The sequence below is a fragment of the Eriocheir sinensis genome, unplaced genomic scaffold (genome assembly GCF_024679095.1).
Source record: "Eriocheir sinensis breed Jianghai 21 unplaced genomic scaffold, ASM2467909v1 Scaffold5, whole genome shotgun sequence".
NCBI lineage: Eukaryota > Metazoa > Arthropoda > Malacostraca > Decapoda > Varunidae > Eriocheir > Eriocheir sinensis.
This window is the reverse complement of record NW_026111831.1, coordinates 620,001-640,000: the sequence shown is the minus strand read 5'-3', so window position 1 is coordinate 640,000 and position 20,000 is coordinate 620,001. Positions and strand designations below refer to the sequence as shown.

The 20,000-nt window shown below is 44.6% G+C and overlaps 2 protein-coding genes and 1 long non-coding RNA gene across 6 annotated transcripts in view; 1 reads left to right on the top strand and 2 right to left on the bottom strand.

The window, feature by feature from the left end:
• The window catches only part of LOC126992698 (uncharacterized), a 94,260-nt gene that overhangs the window by 51,942 nt on the left and 22,318 nt on the right, over positions 1-20,000 (bottom strand). The window lies entirely within an intron of this gene.
• LOC126992700 (putative protein TPRXL) overlaps positions 14,618-20,000 on the top strand; it is an 11,927-nt gene continuing 6,544 nt past the window's right edge. The window contains exon 1 of the mRNA XM_050851515.1: positions 14,618-14,740. Within this exon, the coding sequence (XP_050707472.1) occupies positions 14,726-14,740 (15 nt within the window). The 5' untranslated portion in view covers positions 14,618-14,725. The remainder of the gene's footprint in view (positions 14,741-20,000) is intronic.
• LOC126992704 (uncharacterized) lies at positions 18,174-19,399 on the bottom strand. Its single transcript, XR_007746909.1, has 3 exons — positions 19,184-19,399; positions 18,908-18,976; positions 18,174-18,493 (listed from the first exon to the last, which is right to left on the bottom strand). It is a non-coding gene; the product is annotated as an uncharacterized LOC126992704 (long non-coding RNA).

Below are 20,000 nucleotides of genomic sequence, written 5' to 3'. Positions count from 1 at the left end.
TTTTATCAAGTTCAAGTTTAAGTTTTGTTTGTATTTTTATATCAAGTTCAAGTTTAGGTTTTGATTGTATTTTTAAATCAAGTTCAGGTTTAAGCTTTGATTGTATTTTTATATCAAGTTCAAGATTAAGTTTTGTTTGTAGTTTTTTTTATATCAAGTTCAAGATTAGGTTTTGTTTCTATTTTTTATATCAAGTTCAAGTTTAAGTTTTGATTGTATTTTTATATCAAGTTCAGATTTAAGTTTTGTTTGTAATTTTTTTTGTCTTTTTTGTTTTCTATTAGTTTTCTTTTTTTCAAGCATGACATTTTTTTCTGTTATCGGAGTCTAATTTTTGCTATTTTTTTCTTTTCTTCTTCTTCCTCCTCCTCCTCCTCCTCCTCCTCCTCCTTCGTCCTCTTTCCTCTTCTTCTCCTCCTCCTCCTTTCCATTTTTATTCTTCCTTATTTCTCGTTTTTCTCTCTATTCCTTATTCTACTTCTCCTCCTCCTCCTCCTCCTACATCTGCTCCTATACCTCCTTCTCCTCCTCTCTCTTCTTTGTTCTCCTCCTCCTCCTCCTCCTCCTCCTCCTCCTCCTCCTCCTCTGTTTTTTCGCCAACTTTCTCTCTCTCTCTCTCTCTCTCTCTCTCTCTCTCTCTCTCTCTCTCTCTCTCTCTCTACATACGGGTTGGTATCCAGGGCGGTACAGGATCGAGAGAGAGAGAGAGAGAGAGAGAGAGAGAGAGAGAGAGAGAGAGAGAGAGAGAGAGAGAGAGAGAGAGAGATCCTTTACGTCTTCCTTTCCATTGGTAGCAAATCTCTTTTCTCTTCTCTTTCTTTCTCTTCACAAACTGGCCGAGGAGGAGGAGGAGGAGGAGGAGGAGGAGGAGGAGGAAGATGTTTTAACCTTCAGTAACTAGACCACACCCTCCCTCCTCCTCCTTACTCCTCCTCCTCCTCCTCCTCTTCTTCCCTCTCATCTTCCTTCCAGCAACCTCTCTCTCTCTCTCTCTCTAGTACTCCATAGCAACGAGGTATCTTTTATGTGTGTTCGTGTGTGTGTGTGTGTGTGTGTGTGTGTGTGTGTGTGTGTGTGTGAGAGAGAGAGAGAGAGAGAGAGAGAGAGAGAGAGAGAGAGAGAGAGAGAGAGAGAGAGAGAGAGAGGGGGGTGGGGTGGGGCAGGAGGTTGAAGGCCACAGGTTGGGCGGGGCGTGTATATATAAGAGGGGGCAACTTACTCCAACACAACCATTCTCTTGCTGTCCCTCCCCCGGCAACCACCACCACCACCACCACCATGATCAAGCTGGTAAGGAGTAGTAGTAGTAGTAGTAGTAGTAACTCTTAATTCTGTTCTTTTTATTCATTTCAAAGTAGTATGGATTTTTTTATATTTTTTATGGTCATGTATGTGAGAGTGGAGACAGCGGCCGACTCTTGCATCAGAAAATTGGACAGAATAGAGATGAAGGAAATATTGTATAAAGTATAGCAAATTTCATAGCTGCAGTTGTTTCGTGGGCAATGACAAGATGAAAGAGTGAAGTTGCATGTTAACTCTTGCATCAGAAAATTGGACAGAATAGAGATGTGAGAAGTATTGTATAAAGTATAGCAAATTTCATAGCTGCAGTTGTTTCGTGGGCAATGACAAGATGAAAGAGTGAAGTTGCATGTTAACTCTTGCATCAGAAAATTGGACAGAACCCAGATGTGAGAAATATTGTATAAAGTATAGCTAATTTCAAACCAGCTGTTGTTCACTGGGCAAATGGAAGATGAAAGAGTGAAGATGTAAGTTAACTCTTTCGATACAAGGTTGGAAAGAGGAGAAAAAATGACATAGATAATAGCTGATGAAAGAGTTATGATATTGGGGGATTCTTGCATAATAAAGTTGGATAGGTTAGAAGATACAGTTCCTAATTTGAGAGTGAAAATTCTGAGAGATTCTTGCATCATAGAGTTGAACAGAGTGGAAGATGGACAGTTGTGAGTCTTATTCAAAGCTAAGGCGGTGAAAGAGTGAAGTTCCAGAGCTTATCCTTGCATCAAAAGTTGGATAGGATAGGAACTTCCCCCTCCCCCCTCTTCTCTTCCCCCTCCTCCTCTTCCCCCTACCTGTCTTACCCCCACTTCCCCCGTCCCCTTCCCCCCTCCTCCTCTTCCCCCTCCCCCCTCTTCTCTTCCCCCTCCTCCTCTTCCCCCTACCTGTCTTACCCCCACTTCCCCCGTCCCCTTCCCCCCTCCTCCTCTTCCCTTCCTCCTCTTCCCCTACCTGTCTTACCCCACTTACCCCTCCCTTCCCCCTCCTCTTCCCCTCTCTTCTTCCCCCCCCTTCCCCTCCTCCTCCCCCTCCCTCTTCTCTTCCCTCTCCTCTTCCCCATACCTGTCTTACCTCATACCCCCACTAACCCCTCCCCTTCCCCCATCCCTCTCTTACCCCCACTAACCCCTCCCACTCCCCATCCCCTCCCCATCTCACCTCCATATTGACCCCCCCTCTCCCCCCCCCCCGTCCTGCTGTCCATGGCGCTGACGTACGCTGCCGCCGCCACCTTCTACACGTACCCTGGCGCCGCTCCCCTCACGGTCGGCGCTGCCCCCCTCACATACGGGACCGCCCCCCTCACGTACGGCGCCCCCATCCCCTACGCCTCCGGCCCCCTCGTGCAGCCCACCCCCTACAGAGTGGCCACGGGCGTGCGCACCGAGGTGAAGGTTGTGCCCGTTGAGCAGCACGGGTACGTGATCCAGTACTAGTATGACCCGTCCAAGCTGTACGCCGAGTAGCCCAAACCAGCCCAAGGGAAGACCACCTAGCCCAAGGGAAGGCCATCTAGCCCAAACCAGCCCAAATGAAATGCCGGTCTAGCCCCAGGGGTACGTGCCACGCCCAAAATCCATCCAACGGGTCTGCAGCACGCCCCAAAAGTAGCCCAATGGGAAGGAGTCACGCCCAAGAGTCCGCCCAATGGGTCTAGGGCCACGCCAGCCCACGCCCACGCCCCCGCCGCCCTAGTGCCCCGCCCACGCCTGCACGGGGTAGAGGGCGCGCAGGGGCGGCCACACACGCCCACGCCGGGAGTCTCTGTCTGTTTGTCTATCTGTTTCCATCCCTCTTCCTCTGTTCTGAAATATATATTTCTAGAAAATGTATGTTTGTATTTGATTTTTGTCCACTGATTAGTATATCCGGTTGTGTTGGAAAATTTAATGTTGTTATTTTTTTATATAGAATCTTGGCAACTGTGTTGAAAATGTTCCAGGTAGTATTGTGAACATAGAAAAATATGTTGCCAGTTTTTTCATTTGGTCCCACATGACTTTCTACTACAGAAACTAAAGTCACTAAAATCGAGCAGTTCGATCAAGATTGGAAAATAGCGCCTACATACATATAGTATTATAAATGTTTCTTCATGACATTATTGTAGTTTTATAAAGGTAGGTATATATTATGCGCAGAACATACCCGAATACATAGCTCGAATGCAAGAGATACAAACCACAGATCCAATGATTTGGCAAGAGTTTGTAAATGGTGACTTCACAGTGAATACAAGCAACACTATCCCGTTCACTCGTATTGCAGTAGACCAGGCAATGGAGCATCAAAATAAATCTACCAAAGGTCAAGGAGGAATCTCTGGAATAACATCAAACCCAAAGACTTTGCTGAAGTTCTGTCTCACTGGTCCTGAGTTGGCACGCATTGCTTCCGAAAGTGAACAACTGGCAGCAGTGTCCAACAGTGCTACAATACAACAACAGCACCACTGCCTCTCTCAGGCCAAAGTTCGTCGCCAGGAACAGGCAATCACACAACTGAAGAAGGTACTGTCGCCATGGAACATCTTTAGTGGATCAAAAGGAACTGAGACTGGGCCCGCCAGTGATGCAACGACAGGTCGGATGTTCAAGCTTCTGTCGAAGGAGATCATTCCCGACAACATCAAAGAAAGCATTCTGTCCACAGAGCAGATTGGCATAGATGCATACAGAAGTTTCATTGAAGATCGTCTGATTGGCAATGGAAACCTGTGGGCCAAGATGACAAAGGTTAAACTGCTGTCTTGGTCAGCAACTGCCAAGGAAATTAAACTGAAAGCCGGTTCCCAAGTGATCACACTGAAAGCAACATCATCACTGTTTGCTAGGATGCTGGTGATAGCACGATCCTCAAGGATGACATCAACTTAGAGGAAGTGATTGGCACCCACGAGTTTGTGTATATAACAGATGGAGCAATCCACCCGACCACTGACAAGAGCATGGTAATCCACCTGCTGGAGAACCTTCTGGAGCCAGATGACAATACAACCCCAGGAACCAATGCTCAGGGCACCAACGATGAAGAGTTGATGGCTGTCAAGAACGTCAAATCATATGTCAAGTTGATTGACTCAAAAGCTCGAGGTTATGGCAAGTGAGGATCATCTTTGATAATTACACCATAGTATCTTTCACTCAAGGAGGGCACACGGAGAGCCGCAGAGGCAAGCCCAAGGGAATCAATAGAAGATGCAACTTGTATCAAAGACAAAGGTACATTTCTTGCAAGCAATGAGACAAAGATTCACTCACACTTGTACCTGGCACAACAACTCATCAACCAGAGTACTACCAAGAACCTAGTAACCGTGACACGCAGCAGCATTATGACAAACTCTGAATGTCATGTATCTACGCACCCAAGAAGAAGCTGACACTCTGATGATATTACACGCTGTAGAAGTAGCAGGAACAGGATTTGAAGTCCACATATACCACAGGACACTGATGTTCTGCTCTTGGCTCTTCGTAGGGTGCCAATGCTTGGTACGCGACCAGCAATGATCATGGGCACCGGAGAACGGCATCATCCAGCTGAAACCCATCTATGAAAGCTTGGTTCCGACAAAGCATCAGCTTTGATCAAATGGCATGCGCTGACTGGATGCGATACAACTGGGCATATACAAGGCAAAGGAAAAAGGATGCTTCAAAGCTTTCCTTAATGCCAGTTCAACCGTACTTGCTGCACTGAATGGGCTTGGAGAAGGAGCCGAACCATCAGATAGTGTGGTCGAAGGGTGTAGAAATCTATGCTCACTCTTTCTGTCCTAAGCAACCCATATCCCCAAGGCAAAGAATCTCAGGTGGTACCTCTTCAAAGGCTGAGATCTGACCAAGTAGACATGTTACCACCTACACATGGAGGACGCGCACATATTACAAAAAGTTGGTCACACAAGACCTGGTCTTAAATCAGTCATACAAATCCTCTCATGCTCGGATGGGCAAATGCAACATGACAAACTGATGCCACTGCTATCAAAGGAAGCACCAGCTCCAGAAGCAGTTCTTCAACTCATTCGATGCAACTGCGGATCCACTAACATCGATTCAGCCAACAAGTGTTCGCGCAGATGCTCTTGCAGACAAAATAATCTTGTGTGCACATGAAATTGTGCAACTGTACAGGAGATGACACATGCACTAAACACATCACTCACAGAGATGGCCAGGATTGAGAGGACTGACGTCGTGGACATTCAGAATTTTGGTGAACATTTATACCATAAGTACAAAATAGTCACACACTATTAGTCTTTATCACATATTTTCCAAAACTGGATAATTATTAAATAATTTGAAAATATGTTATTTTGCGGAATTTTACGATATTATTTGTTGATGCTGAAAATCAGTCTGGGGACCACAGAAAAAACTGGCAACATAATTTTCCCTGTTTGATGATGTATTTAGATGATAATAAAACTTGTTGCCAAGATTCTATATGAAAATATGGCTTTTATACACAAGCCGATATACTAGATGATGATGGTGATGGTAATGGTGATGGTAGTGATGATGGTGATGAGGTGTTGACGCCCATATTACAAGCTGTCCCTACCTCGGCCACGCCCTTGGTCAGCTCCACCATCACCTCTGACTCCACTCTGTCCAAGAGAGCTGTGTGAGTGGAGCCCCCCCACACGTGAGATGCATACTCCATATGGACAGCATCTGTGCGGGGGAGAAGAATTGGCGGAGACAATACAGAACGCCCAACCTCGAGGAAGCTGATTTAGTAAGAGACGAGATGTGAAGCTTTCAGTTAAGATTTTGAGTTAAGGATAGACCGAGGATGTTTAGTGTGGAAGAAGGTGACAGCTGAGTGTTGTCGAAGAATAGGGGATAGGTGTTTGGAAGATTGTGTCGCGTTGATAGGTGGAGAAATTTAATTTTGAGGCATTGAATGACACCAGGTGCCTTCTGCCCCAATCAGAAATGATAGGAAGATCTGAGGTTAAGTGTTCCGCAGCCTCCAGCCTGGAGTCCTGTAGTTCCTGTTGGGAGGGTCTTGTGTTAAAAGATGTTGAGTAATGCTGCATTACTCAACATCTTTTAACACAAGACTTTCTGGATTACTAATGCAGCAGAGTGGAGTCATCGGCGTAAGAGTGGACAGGACAGTTTGTTTTGAAAGGAAAATCATCAATAAACAAGAGGAAGAGAGTGGGAGACAGGACAGGGCCCTGCGGGACACCACTGTTGATAGGTTTAGGGGAAGAACAGTGACCGTCTACCACAGCAGAGACAGATAGGCCAGAAAGGAAACTGGAGAAAGTACAGAGGGAGGGATAGAATCCGCAGGAGAGTAGTTTAGAAAGAATGACAAATGTGAGAAAATACTGTCAAAAGAATGAAAGAGTAAAGGTTTTGGTTAACTGCTGCACTAACATGAAGGACAGATTAAGATAAGAAAATAGAAGAGATGACTATTTCAAAAGTGGCCCGTGATAAAGACTGAAGATGTTGGTTAACGGTTGAGATGATCAGAGTGCGATCTAAGAATGAAGGTTACGGGTAACGCATAAGTTTCACGATGGTCAGTACAGTTAACTAACTAACTAACAACGAGCATACATCAGGGGGCGCGTCGCTTCACTTATCCGCCACCTCCCCCGACGGTTCCCATGAACAAGCCCGTACGCAGTTACCATTCCTTACCATTCCTTCTAAGTCTCTCCCGGCAGGATCGGCTGCCTTGCCCCAGCCATGAGTCACGTGGGCGTCCCCTTGGTCTCCTCCACCCAGGGTTGTCTCGTACACACAACCCTGTGGGCAGGACGTCCGGGAGGCGCGCCACGTGCCCGTACAGCCGGAGTTGGCGTTCATGGACTAAGCTGGTGACAGGCCTCGAGTCAGCTTCACGGAGCAGTCGCTGGTTCACACGAAGTCGCTCCAGCGATGCCCCGCGACCCTGCGAAGGCACTTGAGGCACCAAAGTCACCGATCGACACGCCTCTCTAAAACAGTGTTCAGTGTCCATGTCTCACAGCCACACAGCAAGGCAGGGAGCACAGGTGACTTAAAGACTCGAATCTTTGTCCGCCAGCATAGATATCGACAACGCCATATATTCGTGTTGAGCAAGTCCATAACACCGTGGGTCAGGCCAGTCCGTCGGGTGCCTTAAGTAACGTATACTAGCTGACCGATTTCTCCGAGCCAGGGGAGGCCGCCCGTCTTGGCCGGAATAAGGGGCCAGGAGGTGTGTTGCTGGCCGCAGCACACGACTACGGCATCGCACAACCTCCAAGACATCCGTCACCACTGTACAGGGACGCCACACCCGGCACACACGTGGGAGGACTCGGGTTAAGGCGCACCAAGCCGTCCTCAGGGCTGGCACGGCCAAATGGGAGGATTACTCAGGAAGAGGGAAGGGAAGGTAGAGGAGGATGACACACAGACAGACAGACATCTCTCCAGACAGGCTGCCCGGCCACAGAGTACAATTAAGACACTCCTGAATTCTTGCAATGTTACATACCAAAGAAAACTGACCTTCTTTGGGATACTTAGGTAAACCTCTCTCTCTCTCTCTCCTCTTCTGCCCACTAATTCTTTTGTTTTCTTTTGAGGGAGAAACGACTTAGCATTCTTTGTTTTTATGTTTTTGTTGTTCCTTGATGTAATAATAATAATAATAATAATGATAATAATAATAATAATAATAATAATAATAATAATAGGATAAGGAGGAGGAGGAAAAGAAGACAAAGAAAAGAAGAAGAAGAAGAAGTAGAAGAAGGAGAAGGAGAAGAAGAAGAAGAAGAAGAAAAAGAAGAAGAAGGAACAGAAGAAGGCGGAAAAGAAGAAGAAGAAGAAGAAGATCGTAACACAAACCGGAAATAGGACGTTCCTCAAGTAATGAACGTAATGCAACCCTGATGAATGCCTGTCCTTGTTAATTACGGGTCACGTTCCTGAGAGAGAGAGAGAGAGAGAGAGAGAGAGAGAGAGAGAGAGAGAGAGAGAGAGAGAGAGAGAGAGAGAGAGAGAGATGATGATGATGATCGCTAATATATATTGATCTTGATCTTGATGTCACAGGTGGCTCGGGATTTCTCCCCAGCCAGGCCTTTGTATCGGCAGCTCCTGTGAAAAGAAAACAAAACATGCGGGAAGTCAATGTTCTCGGGGCAAGATATCATTCCCTACATCTTTCACGCCACATGCCCTCCAAGAACTCTTTCACTGCCTCAATCACTCGTCCACTCGTCTCTCCACTGAGCCCCAGAAGCAGCACCAACCACTCCCTTCCAGTCCTCCCATTCACTCCACGTCCCATCTCGCTCAGAAACACATGCATCATCTTCGTTCTCTCCCTGTCATACTTCTTACATTCCAGCACAGTCTCGTCCACACCCCTGTCACACATCTGGCACACTTTGCTGCGGGACTCAGACCATCTATAGTTCCTTGCATTCACATCCAGACACTGCGCTCTAGCACGGACAAGATCACCTCCCAGGCTTCCCTCATACCACACCTCACACTTTGGGGCCTCTTTCTCCCTATACCAGTCGAAAGTTTCATTTCTTTCCATCTCATTCTTCAACTTGCTCAATCCCTCATCTTTAACTGCCATATCTATCACATTCTTCCACTTTTTTACATCCCACTCAAACCCCTCTCCATTTCTGTTTGTTATTCTCCATTCAAACACATTCTGCCTATCTTCAAAGGGTCGGTACACCCACCTACTTAGCATAACATTCCTGTCTATCATTCGCCCACATTTATTCGCCCATTTGCCATCTCTTATACTCCACAAGTATACTTTCCTTGCTAATCTTGCATCCTCCATTTGTTCCAGTCTCACTTTATATCTCAAGGTTGCCTTTACTAGTCTTTCCCTAAACGTGCTCCATCCCATGTCACCCCTAAGAGCCTCTACTGCTGCAAACCTTGGTGGATGCAGTGCCATTCTTGCTACCCTATTCTGCCCCACTTCCAATTTTTCTATCTCACTGTCATTCCATGTCATCACATCCATTCCATACATAATGCTCGGGACAGCCACACTCTTCCAAACCTCACGGATGACATCATACTTGCTCGCTCTCATCCTCGCTGCACTCCCTAAACGGCCTACCCACTGGTTTGTCATACTTATCTTTACATTCTTGGCCCTGCCGCATCCATTAACCTCCATCCACACCCCTAGATACTTGTATTCTTCCGTCTGTTCCAACTCATCCCCTTCCAGTCTCCAAGTTGTTTCTCTCTCATCCTCTGACCTATTCACTATCATTACTTTGCTCTTCTCACTACTGAACCTAACCCCAAAATCCCTTCCATAACCCCCTACCACATCTAGGAGACTCTGTAGTTCTTCAGCAGACTCACTCATAACCACCACATCATCCGCATACAACAACACACATACTTTATCCTCTCCAATTCTCACTCCTGCATTTGTTCTCCTCATTCTGACTGCTAATTCCTCTGTGAAAAGACTAAATAATGTTGGTGACAATATACAGCCTTGTCTCACTCCTCTTTCACTCTTCACCCAACCTGTCTCTAGATCACCAAGTCTATACTTTGCTCTTGTACCTACATACATACTTCTAATTATGTTAACAATCTTCTCACTTAGCCCAACTTTTTCAAGCACTCTGCATAACACATCTCTATTCACCCTGTCATAAGCTTTCTCTATATCTAGGAAGCCTAAGGACAGTTTCCCTCCCTCTCTCTTTTTCCTTTCAATCAGCTCATTTACAACAAACATATTATCTTCTGCTCGCCTGTCCACTCGGAACCCGTTCTGCTCCTCACCCAGCACCCTGGCACTCTCAATCCATTTACACAACCTTTCATTCAACACAGCACTAAAGATTTTTCCTATTGAGTTTACCAGAGAGATTGGCCTATAGTTCTTTAATTCCTGCTTACTCTTATGCCCGCCCTTGTGGATCAGAGTCACTCTACATTCATTCCATTTACTTGGCACTCTCTCTTCTTCCCATACCTGGTTGAATAACTCAGTCATCCTCTCAATCACAGCCGCACCTCCATTTTTATACAACTCATACGGGATCTCATCTGGTCCTGCAGCCTTACCATTCTTCTGTCTTTTCACACATCTCTCAACCTCCTCCCTACTGATCCTTTCATTCAGCTCATTTGCATCTTTCCTCTCCATAGTCACACATCCTTCTCTCACACCAAACACTTCCCCTACTCCTCCTATTTCTTCCCAAAACTCCCTAATTGACTCCCTCATTTTCTCCTTATCTGTAATTTTTTCATCATTCACCTTCAGACTTTCCCCATTCTCACTGTCACTCATCCTCTCACCTCTCAGGAATCTATACCACTCACGACCTCCCTCAAGCCCTTTCTCTCTCAGGGTCTGAATCACACTTCTTTCACACTGAACCTTTGCACTCATGATCTTCCGCTTTGTCAGTCGTTGGTGTCTCACGTAGCTTTCCCATGCATTCTGGTATTCACCCTCAGCTTCTTCGCTTTCTTGCCTCCTCCTCCTCATTCGTCTACACAGTCTATTTAGTCTCTTTCGTTCTTTCCTAGCTGTCCTAATATCATCGTTCCACCACGGTTTCCTTACACGCTTTCTACCATTCGTTCTCACATACCCTACATGTTGGACTGCAGCTCCTCTCACATTCTCTACGAGCCTTTCATTCAAAGCGTCCACATCATTCAAACTACCCGGCTCCCAATTTCTTTCACTCAAGTCTACCTGAAAATTTTCCCACCCTACACTATAAAGAAGAAGAAGAAGAAGAAGAAGAAGAAGAAGAAGAAGAAGAAGAAGAAGAAGAAGAAGAAGAAGAAGAAGAAGAAGCAGAACAACAACAACAACAACAACAACAACAACAACAACAACAACAACAAGGAAAGAATAAGAATAAGAAACAAAGACGAAAGAAAAAAAAGGAGGAAAGGAAAGAAAAATGGTTGGATGGAAAAGTACAGAGAGAGAGAGAGAGAGAGAGAGAGAGAGAGAGAGAGAGAGAGAGAGAGAGAGAGAGAGAGAGAGAGAGAGAGAGAGAGAGAGAGAGAGAGAGAGAGAGAGAGAGAGAGAGAGAGAGAGTCATTATTTACCTTAGTTTTCAATCTTCTTTAACACACACACACACACACACACACACACACACACACACACACACACACACACTCTCCGGTAGCTCAATCGGTTAGAGCGCTGCGCTGCAAGGATTCACGGCCCAACAGGCGGCGGTTCGAGCCCGCTCAGGCCGGATTTTTTCCGTTGACTAGGAGTGGTTACTGTCCCCCCTTGAGCAAGGGGTATGGGGTGTGTGGTGTGTGAGGTCCTGGCAGTACCCAGAGATACACGATAATGAGCACTTGCTCGTGTCGGGAGGGGACCTGCCCGCGAAAGCGAGGCCAACACGTGATGAGGCCGTGGTGAATTATACACACACACACACACACACACACACACACACACACACACACACACACACACAGTAATGCAGTTTTATTATTCTTATTCTTATTCTTATTCTTATTCTTATTATTATCATCATCATTAAGGGGACCTTCTTGCCCTATACATTATATAATTCGTATCGATATAATCTCTTTATTTTTTTTCTCCTACGATCGTGGTTTATAGTATATTGTATTTCAATGCATTTCTTATGATGAAGCAGTCTCAGGTTTTCCATGTAGGTCATAATTTTTTTTCTTTAATTTTGATTTAAAAAAAAAATATATATATATATATATATATATATATATATATATATATATATATATATATATATATATATATATATATATATATATATATATATATATATATATATATATATATATATATATATATATATATATATATATATATATATATATATATATATATATATATATATATATATATATATATATATATATATATATATATATATATATATATATATATATATATATATATATATATATATATATATATATATATATATATATATATATATATATATATATATATATATATATATATATATATATATATATATATATATATATATGTATATATATATATATATATATATATATATATATATATATATATATATATATATATATATATATATATATCAAGGAAAAGGAGACTGTCATTTTGTTGCTATCTCAGTGACTTTGAAAAGGAATTTTTATTCATAAAAAATATTAATAAATAAAGGCTGAATATATTTTTTTGTTAGGAAAACTAAATTGTTCAGGAGAGCCGAAGAAAGGAAAACTTTTTTTTTTATAAAGTAATAACTTTTTTTTTACCCAACAGCTTTGATTTTTGTCTTGAAAGTACTCGATGCATCCCTGAACAGATGCCCAGAAATCAATGCCATACACGTGCCATACACCCACTGGGCCTTTCCCGGCGCTTATAATTATCGTACCTCACTACTGGGGGTTCTCGGGAAAGCAGTTTCCTTATGAAGGGTTGTTCCTTTTCAGTGGTGGGCTCCTTCACTCAACTGCTAACCCAACCTATTTCGGCCATTCTCAAAAGTTGCTAAAAAACTCAGTAAGAGAAACAAAAGCTTCTGCTTTGTTTATCAGCAGAAGAGAGTGGGATTATGGAAAGTAAGGGAGGGGCTACATTTTCTCTTGTAGGATGAATTAGAGAAAATGGAATTGAAAGGATAACAAAAATAAAGGCATAAACCTTATTGTTTCAGCAATTTACGGAGTAAAACTGTCAGGCGGCGTGGCGGCGTGACGAGGCGGACTTTTAATTAAATGCCCTGGACGCAAGGGACATTTATAAATGCGAATCGCGGCAAAATAAATACGGCATTTGAAAGTACACTTAAAATAGACTTTGAATCTGCCCCCCAAAAAATTTTGATTTATTTTTCACCTCAGAAGGTCCTGTTACCTTGAACCTATCGGCTCACAACCGAGAGAGCCCGGGTTCGATTCCCGGGCGGAGTGGAAAAATTTGGGCGGCTTTTCCGATACCCTACGCCCCTGTCCACCCAGCAGTGAATGGGTACCAGGTATTAATCGGGGGTTGTGTCCCGTCTCCTGGGGTCTGTTCCCTTCTATAATTCCTTCCCCTATTGTCTCTCTCCGGCATATGACCACAGATGTTGCGCCGACTAAACGAAACTTTCCAACTCTCTCTCTCTCTCTCTCTGGAAAGTCCCGGGAATTCTCTTAACCTCAGGACTTTACCCTCTCTCTCTCTCTCTCTCTCTCTCTCTCTCTCTCTCTCTCTCTCTCTCTCTCTCTCTCTCCTCTCTCTCTCTCTCTCTCTCTCTCTCTCTCTCTCTCTCTCTCTCTCTCTCTCTCTCTCTCTCTCTCTCTCTCTCTCTCTCTCTCTCTCTCTCTTTCCGTCCCTCACACACACACACACACACACACACACACACACACACACACACAATATAAAAGCAAATACCAGCACAAATATTTCCCTGAGGCTTTCGTCCATGCCAAAATCATCGTTCGTTCAGTCAATACCCATAGTTTTAATAGGGAGGCAAAGTGTCAGAAATCTTCGTTCACTGACCCTGCTTTTACGAGTCTCCGTCCGAATCTTTATGAAACACGTCCCATGCGGTTTCCCAGATTGTCTCGCCCGGAAGCATGAGAAGACTGACTTGTGTGAGCGAAGGGAAGTGAAACATGTTGAGCGGGTAGTCTACGTGCATCTATGGACAGTGTAATACGGACGAAACACTTAGAAACGTATTGGAGGTGTTTTGCATAATGTATCGTCCGGAACACTTGGAAATTACCTTGATTGAGCGAAACGAAGTGAAACGTAATACTGGGTTCGAATATACCATTGGACAATAATAATAATAGTAATATAATAATAGTAAAAATAATGATAATAGTAATAATAATAATGATAAAAAGTCTCTCTCTCTCTCTCTCTCTCTCTCTCTCTCTCTCTCTCTCTCTCTCTATCACTATTTTCTCTCCCTCCCTTACCTTACCTCCATCACTTCGTCCCTCCCTCCCTCCCTTCCTTCCTTCTTCCTTCCTTTCCTCCCTCTCTTCCTCTCTCTCTCTCTCTCTCTCTCTCTCTCTCTCTCTCTCTCTCTCTCTCTCTCTCTCTCTCTCTCTCTCTCTCTCTCTCCCTTACTCTCCATCACTTCGTCCTCTCCTCCTCCTCCTCCTTCCTTCCTTCCTTCCTTTCCTCCCTCTCTTCCTCTCTCTCTCTCTCCTTCCCTTACCTCACCTTACTTTACCTCCCTCCTCCTCCTCCTCCCTCCCTCTGACCTTCTCTCTCCTAACCAACACAATCCCCCTCCCTCTCTCCTCCCTTCTTCCCTCCCCGGCGTTGCATCTCGTTCTCTCTCCCTCCCTCATTCTCTCGCGGGCCAGGGAGGAGGAAGGACGTCAGTTTGAGCTCCCTGTCACTCCCTCACTCACGCACTCCTTCACTCAGCATGGCTACGATAAAGGTATGTGTGTGTGTGTGTGTGTGTGTGTGTGTGTGTGTGTGTGTGTGTGTGTGTGTGTGTGTGTGTGTGTGGATGACTGACTGACTGGCTGACTGGCTGAGTGGATGGCCCATTGACTGACGGATTGACTGACTGACTGGCTGAGTGGATGGCCCATTGACTGACGGATTGACTGACTGACTGGCTGAGTGGATGACCCATTGACTGATTGACTGGCTAAGTGGATGACCCAATGACTGACTGACCGACTAATTGACTGGCTGAGTGGATAGCTGGATGACTGACTGGTTGGGTGGCTGAATGATTGAGTGGCTGACTGAATGACTGACTGACTGACTGACTGACTGGCTGACTTACTGTGTTATCATTGTATCTTTGTGTATAAGTGAGCTTTTTTGTGTGTAATGAAATTCACAAAGAGGAATGAAGAGAGAGGAGATTCTGGCAGTAAAACGGAGAGTCAGACAGCAAGCATCATGGGCCAGGGAACAGACGAGGGTTAAAATATATTCTCAGGACGATCCAGAACAAGAAATTGATATGGGCGGGTCATGTCACGCGTTGAACTGATAACATGGACAACCAGAGTAACAGAGTGCCAACCAGGGATTGTAGAAGTCAGGGCAGACAGTGGACCAGGTGGAGAAGTGGAATTATAACCTTTGTCGGGGCGGGATGGAGCACACTAACACCAGACAGAGGACCAGGTGGAGAGGTGGAATTAGAATCTTTGCCGGGGTGGGATGGAGCACACTAACACCAGACAGAGGACCAGGTGGAGAGGTGGAATTAGAATCTTTGCCTGGGAGGGATGGAGCACACTAACACCAGACAGAGGACCAGGTGGAGAGGTGGAATTAGAATCTTTGCCTGGGAGGGATGGAGCACACTAACACCAGACAGAGGACCAGGTGGAGAGGTGGAATTAAAACCTTTGTCGGGGAGGGGTGGAGCACACTAACACCAGACAGAGGACCAGGTGGAGAGGTGGAATTAGAACCTTTGTCGGGGCGGGATGGAGCACACTAACACCAGACAGAGGACCAGGTGGAGGACACTGGGAAAGGGGTTTTAGCAGCATAATGCAAAGGTTGACGATGAAGATGAGGAGGAGGAGGACGAGGAAGGGTGCAGGAGGTGTGTGGTGGCCTGGTTAACCCGGTAGCAGCGACGGGCCAAATTTGTGTCTTTACCGTGTACAAGCGATGGGCCAAATTTCTGCCATGCATAAACTGATCACATATGCGTTGATATATATTATGAAATGGTTTGCGTGAGTGATTATTCTTTCTCATTATTTTGCTTAGAGGGACCTTTAACCTAACTTAACGTAACCTAACCTAACCTACCCTAACTTAACCTAACAAACATGACCCCCGCAGCTACCGGGTTAATGTAGGATTGGGAAAGGATAACGGGCAGGTCAGCTTATAAGGGCAGGGAAAGGGGGGTAAAGGAGGGGCAAGCGAGGTCAGTGTCACGGCTGTTCGATTTTTTTTTTTTTTTTTTTGCATCCCCATTTATGCTTGGCTCATGCTGCCCCCGGAACTCATTCTTGATTCACTGGACGATTTCTTCTAGAGTCCGGGTTGATGGATGGTCTTCAGGACAGCATGTGGGTAGTCTTAGGCCAGAGAGAGAGTGAAGTTAAAATCAGATGGGAAATTAAGTTTGCTGGTGACATGACACTGAGATGACTAATGAGATTGGACCAGGAAGCTAAGATGTAAAGTGATATTTAATTTGCTGATGACAAGGTGACTGAAAATTCCCAGGTGGTAGCGTGGGGATTCGAACCGACGCTGTCCATGGCGTAGTGAATGTTAGGCCCGCACGCTAACCACTCAGCCACCGCCTACCCTGTTATCAGATCCACGCGTGACATGACCTGCCCAAATCCATTTCTTGTTCTTAATAGTCCTTAGTATATCTTAAACCTTCGTCCTCGCTGCCTGCCCCTCCGTGTAACAGCCAGCCTCTCTCTCTCTCTCTCTCTCTCTCTCTCTCTCTCTCTCTCTCTCTCTCAGTAATTTTCTCCTGTTTTCTTTCGTCATAATCCTTTTCATTTTCTCTTTATCAACATTCTTTCTCTCCCTTTTTATAATATTTTTTTTCTCTTTTTTCATCATTTTTCTTCCTTTTCTTTTTTTTCATCATCATTTCTACTTTCTATCTCCTCTTCTCTTTGCCTTTCTTTCCATGTTTCTGTGTTTCTTTCTATTTTTCTCTTGCTCTCTCATTCTCTCGCTCTATTCTACTTCCTATCCACTCTCTCTCTCTCTCTCTCTCTCTGTGGGCGTTTCTTAGCTTTATAAAAACCTTGTGAGACTCCACTTGGGGTTGTATTACAAGACAAATCGCAGCCCAAGAACACATATTTGACAAGGCTTTCGTAGGAGTTGTGGTCACTTCCAGGGGTAGTTTTATGACCCTGGTGGTAGTGTGAGTCTTCTTCTGTACCGCGAACCTTAAGAAACACATATTTGATAAGGCTTTCGTAGGAGTTGTGGTCATTTCCAAGGGTAGTTTTATGACCCTGGTGGTAGTGTGAGTCTTCTTCTGTACCTGAACCTAAAGAAACACATATTTGATAAGGCTTTCGTAGGAGTTGTGGTCATTTCCAAGGGTAGTTTTATGACCCTGGTGGTAGTGTGAGTCTTCTTCTGTACCGTGAACCTAAAGAAACACATATTTGATAAGGCTTTCGTAGGAGTTGTGGTCATTTCCAAGGGTAGTTTTATGACCCTGGTGGTAGTGTGAGTCTTCTTCTGTACCGTGAACCTGAAGAAACACATATTTGATAAGGCTTTCGTAGGAGTTGTGGTCATTTCCAAGGGTAGTTTTATGACCCTGGTGGTAGTGTGAGTCTTCTTATGTACCATGAACCTGAAGAAACACTCATTAGAACCCGACTGACCCCCTCTTCGACCTTTAGAAATAGCTGATGTGAGAAGCGAATGTCTTATAACACCAACCCAAGTTTCTGAAAAGTATGTATGTTTCCCACCTCACACGCGCTCTCTGTACCCACGAATGTATCTAGGCTTGTGGTGGAGGCGTCTGTGGTATCGGCCAGGCCTGCCCCACTCACCCACCTCTCTGCTTGATTGGACTTGGGATTAACCACTCCTTTGACCTCTTCGTTTAGTGGGCCTGTTTTTGTTGTTCCTGATTCTGTTTTCCCCTTGAGCTGACTCCCGAGAAGAAAAAAAAAAAGAAGTTCTTGCGTGTGTCTGTACTGAACCTGAATTGATTTTTTTTTTTTTTTTTACAACAAAGGAGACGGTTCAAGGGCAACAAAAAGAGTAGAAAAAAAAGCCCGCTACTCACCGCTCCCATAACAGCCATAAGTAATGAGTGTCCAAGAGAGAGAGAGAGAGAGAGAGAGAGAGAGAGAGAGAGAGAGAGAGAGAGAGAGAGAGAGAGAGAGAGAGAGAGAGAGAGAGAGAGAGAGAGAGAGAGAGATTGAAGTTATAACCAGAGAGGAAATTAAGTTTGTTAGTGACATGACACTGAGATGACTAATGAGATTGGACCAGGAAGCTAAGATGTGAAGAGATATTTAAATTTGCTGATGACAAGAAGCTACGGCCTAGTCTCGTACGCTTTGGGGTCTAAAAACCACTATTTCCCAAGGCCGCGAAGGAGATGAGTCGGGTTCCCAGGAGTGTTTTGTTACGTTCATGGTACAGAAGACTTGTCGAACTATCACCAGGCTCATAACACTACCCATGGAAATACTAACACAACAACCTCCACCAAAGCCTTATCAAACTATCACTAGGCTCATAACACTACCCATGGAAATACTAACACAACAACCTCAACCAAAGCCTTATCAAACTATCACCAGGCTCATAACACTACCCATGGAAATACTAACACAACAACCTCCACCAAAGCCTTATCAAACTATCACCAGGCTCATAACACTACCCATGGAAATACTAACACAACAACCTCCACCAAAGCCTTGTCAAACTATCACCAGGCTCACAACACTACCCATGGAAATACTAACACAACAACCTCCACCAAAGCCTTGTCAAACTATCACCAGGCTCATAACACTACCCATGGAAATACTAACACAACAACATCCACCAAAGCCTTGTCAAACTATCACCAGGCTCATAACACTACCCATGGAAATACTAACACAACAACCTCCACCAAAGCCTTGTCAAACTATCACCAGGCTCATAACACTGCCCATGGAAATACTAACACAACAACCTCCACCAAAGCCTTGTCAAACTATCACAGGGCTCACAACACTATCCATGGAAATACTAACACAACAACCTCCACCAAAGCCTTGTCAAACTATCACCAGGCTCATAATACTACCCATGGAAATACTAACCCAACAACCTCCACCAAAGCCTTGTCAAACTATCACCAGGCTCATAACACTACCCATGGAAATACTAACCCAACAACCTCCACCAAAGCCTTGTCAAACTATCACCAGGCTCATAACACTACCCATGGAAATACTAACACAACAACCTCCACCAAAGCCTTGTCAAACTATCACCAGGCTCATAACACTACCCATGGAAATACTAACACAACAACCTCCACCAAAGCCTTGTCAAACTATCCCCAGGCTCATAACACTACACATGGAAACACTAACACAACAACCTCCACCAAAGCCTTGTCAAACTATCCCCAGGCTCATAACACTACCGATGGAAATACTAACACAACAACCTCCACCAAAGCCTTGTCAAACTATCACCAGGCTCATAACACTACCCATGGAAACACTAACACAACAACCTCCACCAAAGCCTTGTCAAACTATCACCAGGCTCATAACACTACCCATGGCAACACTAACAGAACAACCCCTACCAAAGACTTAAGAAATGTAGGTGTGTAGACCCCGAAATGCTTGGGATTATCGACTTAAAACGACTCATCAAATGGAACCAGAAAACCGAGATATTGCAAGGGGAAACTTAAGCATTGGCAGACGTGATGTAACCTCGAGAAAACCCTAATCAGGAAGCCAGTCAGCCATTTAGTCACAACGTAATAGACACTTCAGAACCCACAAGGTGAAGGAAACGCCCACCTCAGGAAAATACGCGGGCAATCTCCTCCTACTTGGAATTCCTTACCAAGAACACGTGGGGGAGGAATTTGAGTGTCACGAGGAACAAAGGAAATACTGAAGGCGAATGACTGAAAAAATGGTAGGGTAGGAAACGTAGCAACAAGTATACTCAGCTTAGATAAAATTAGGTAT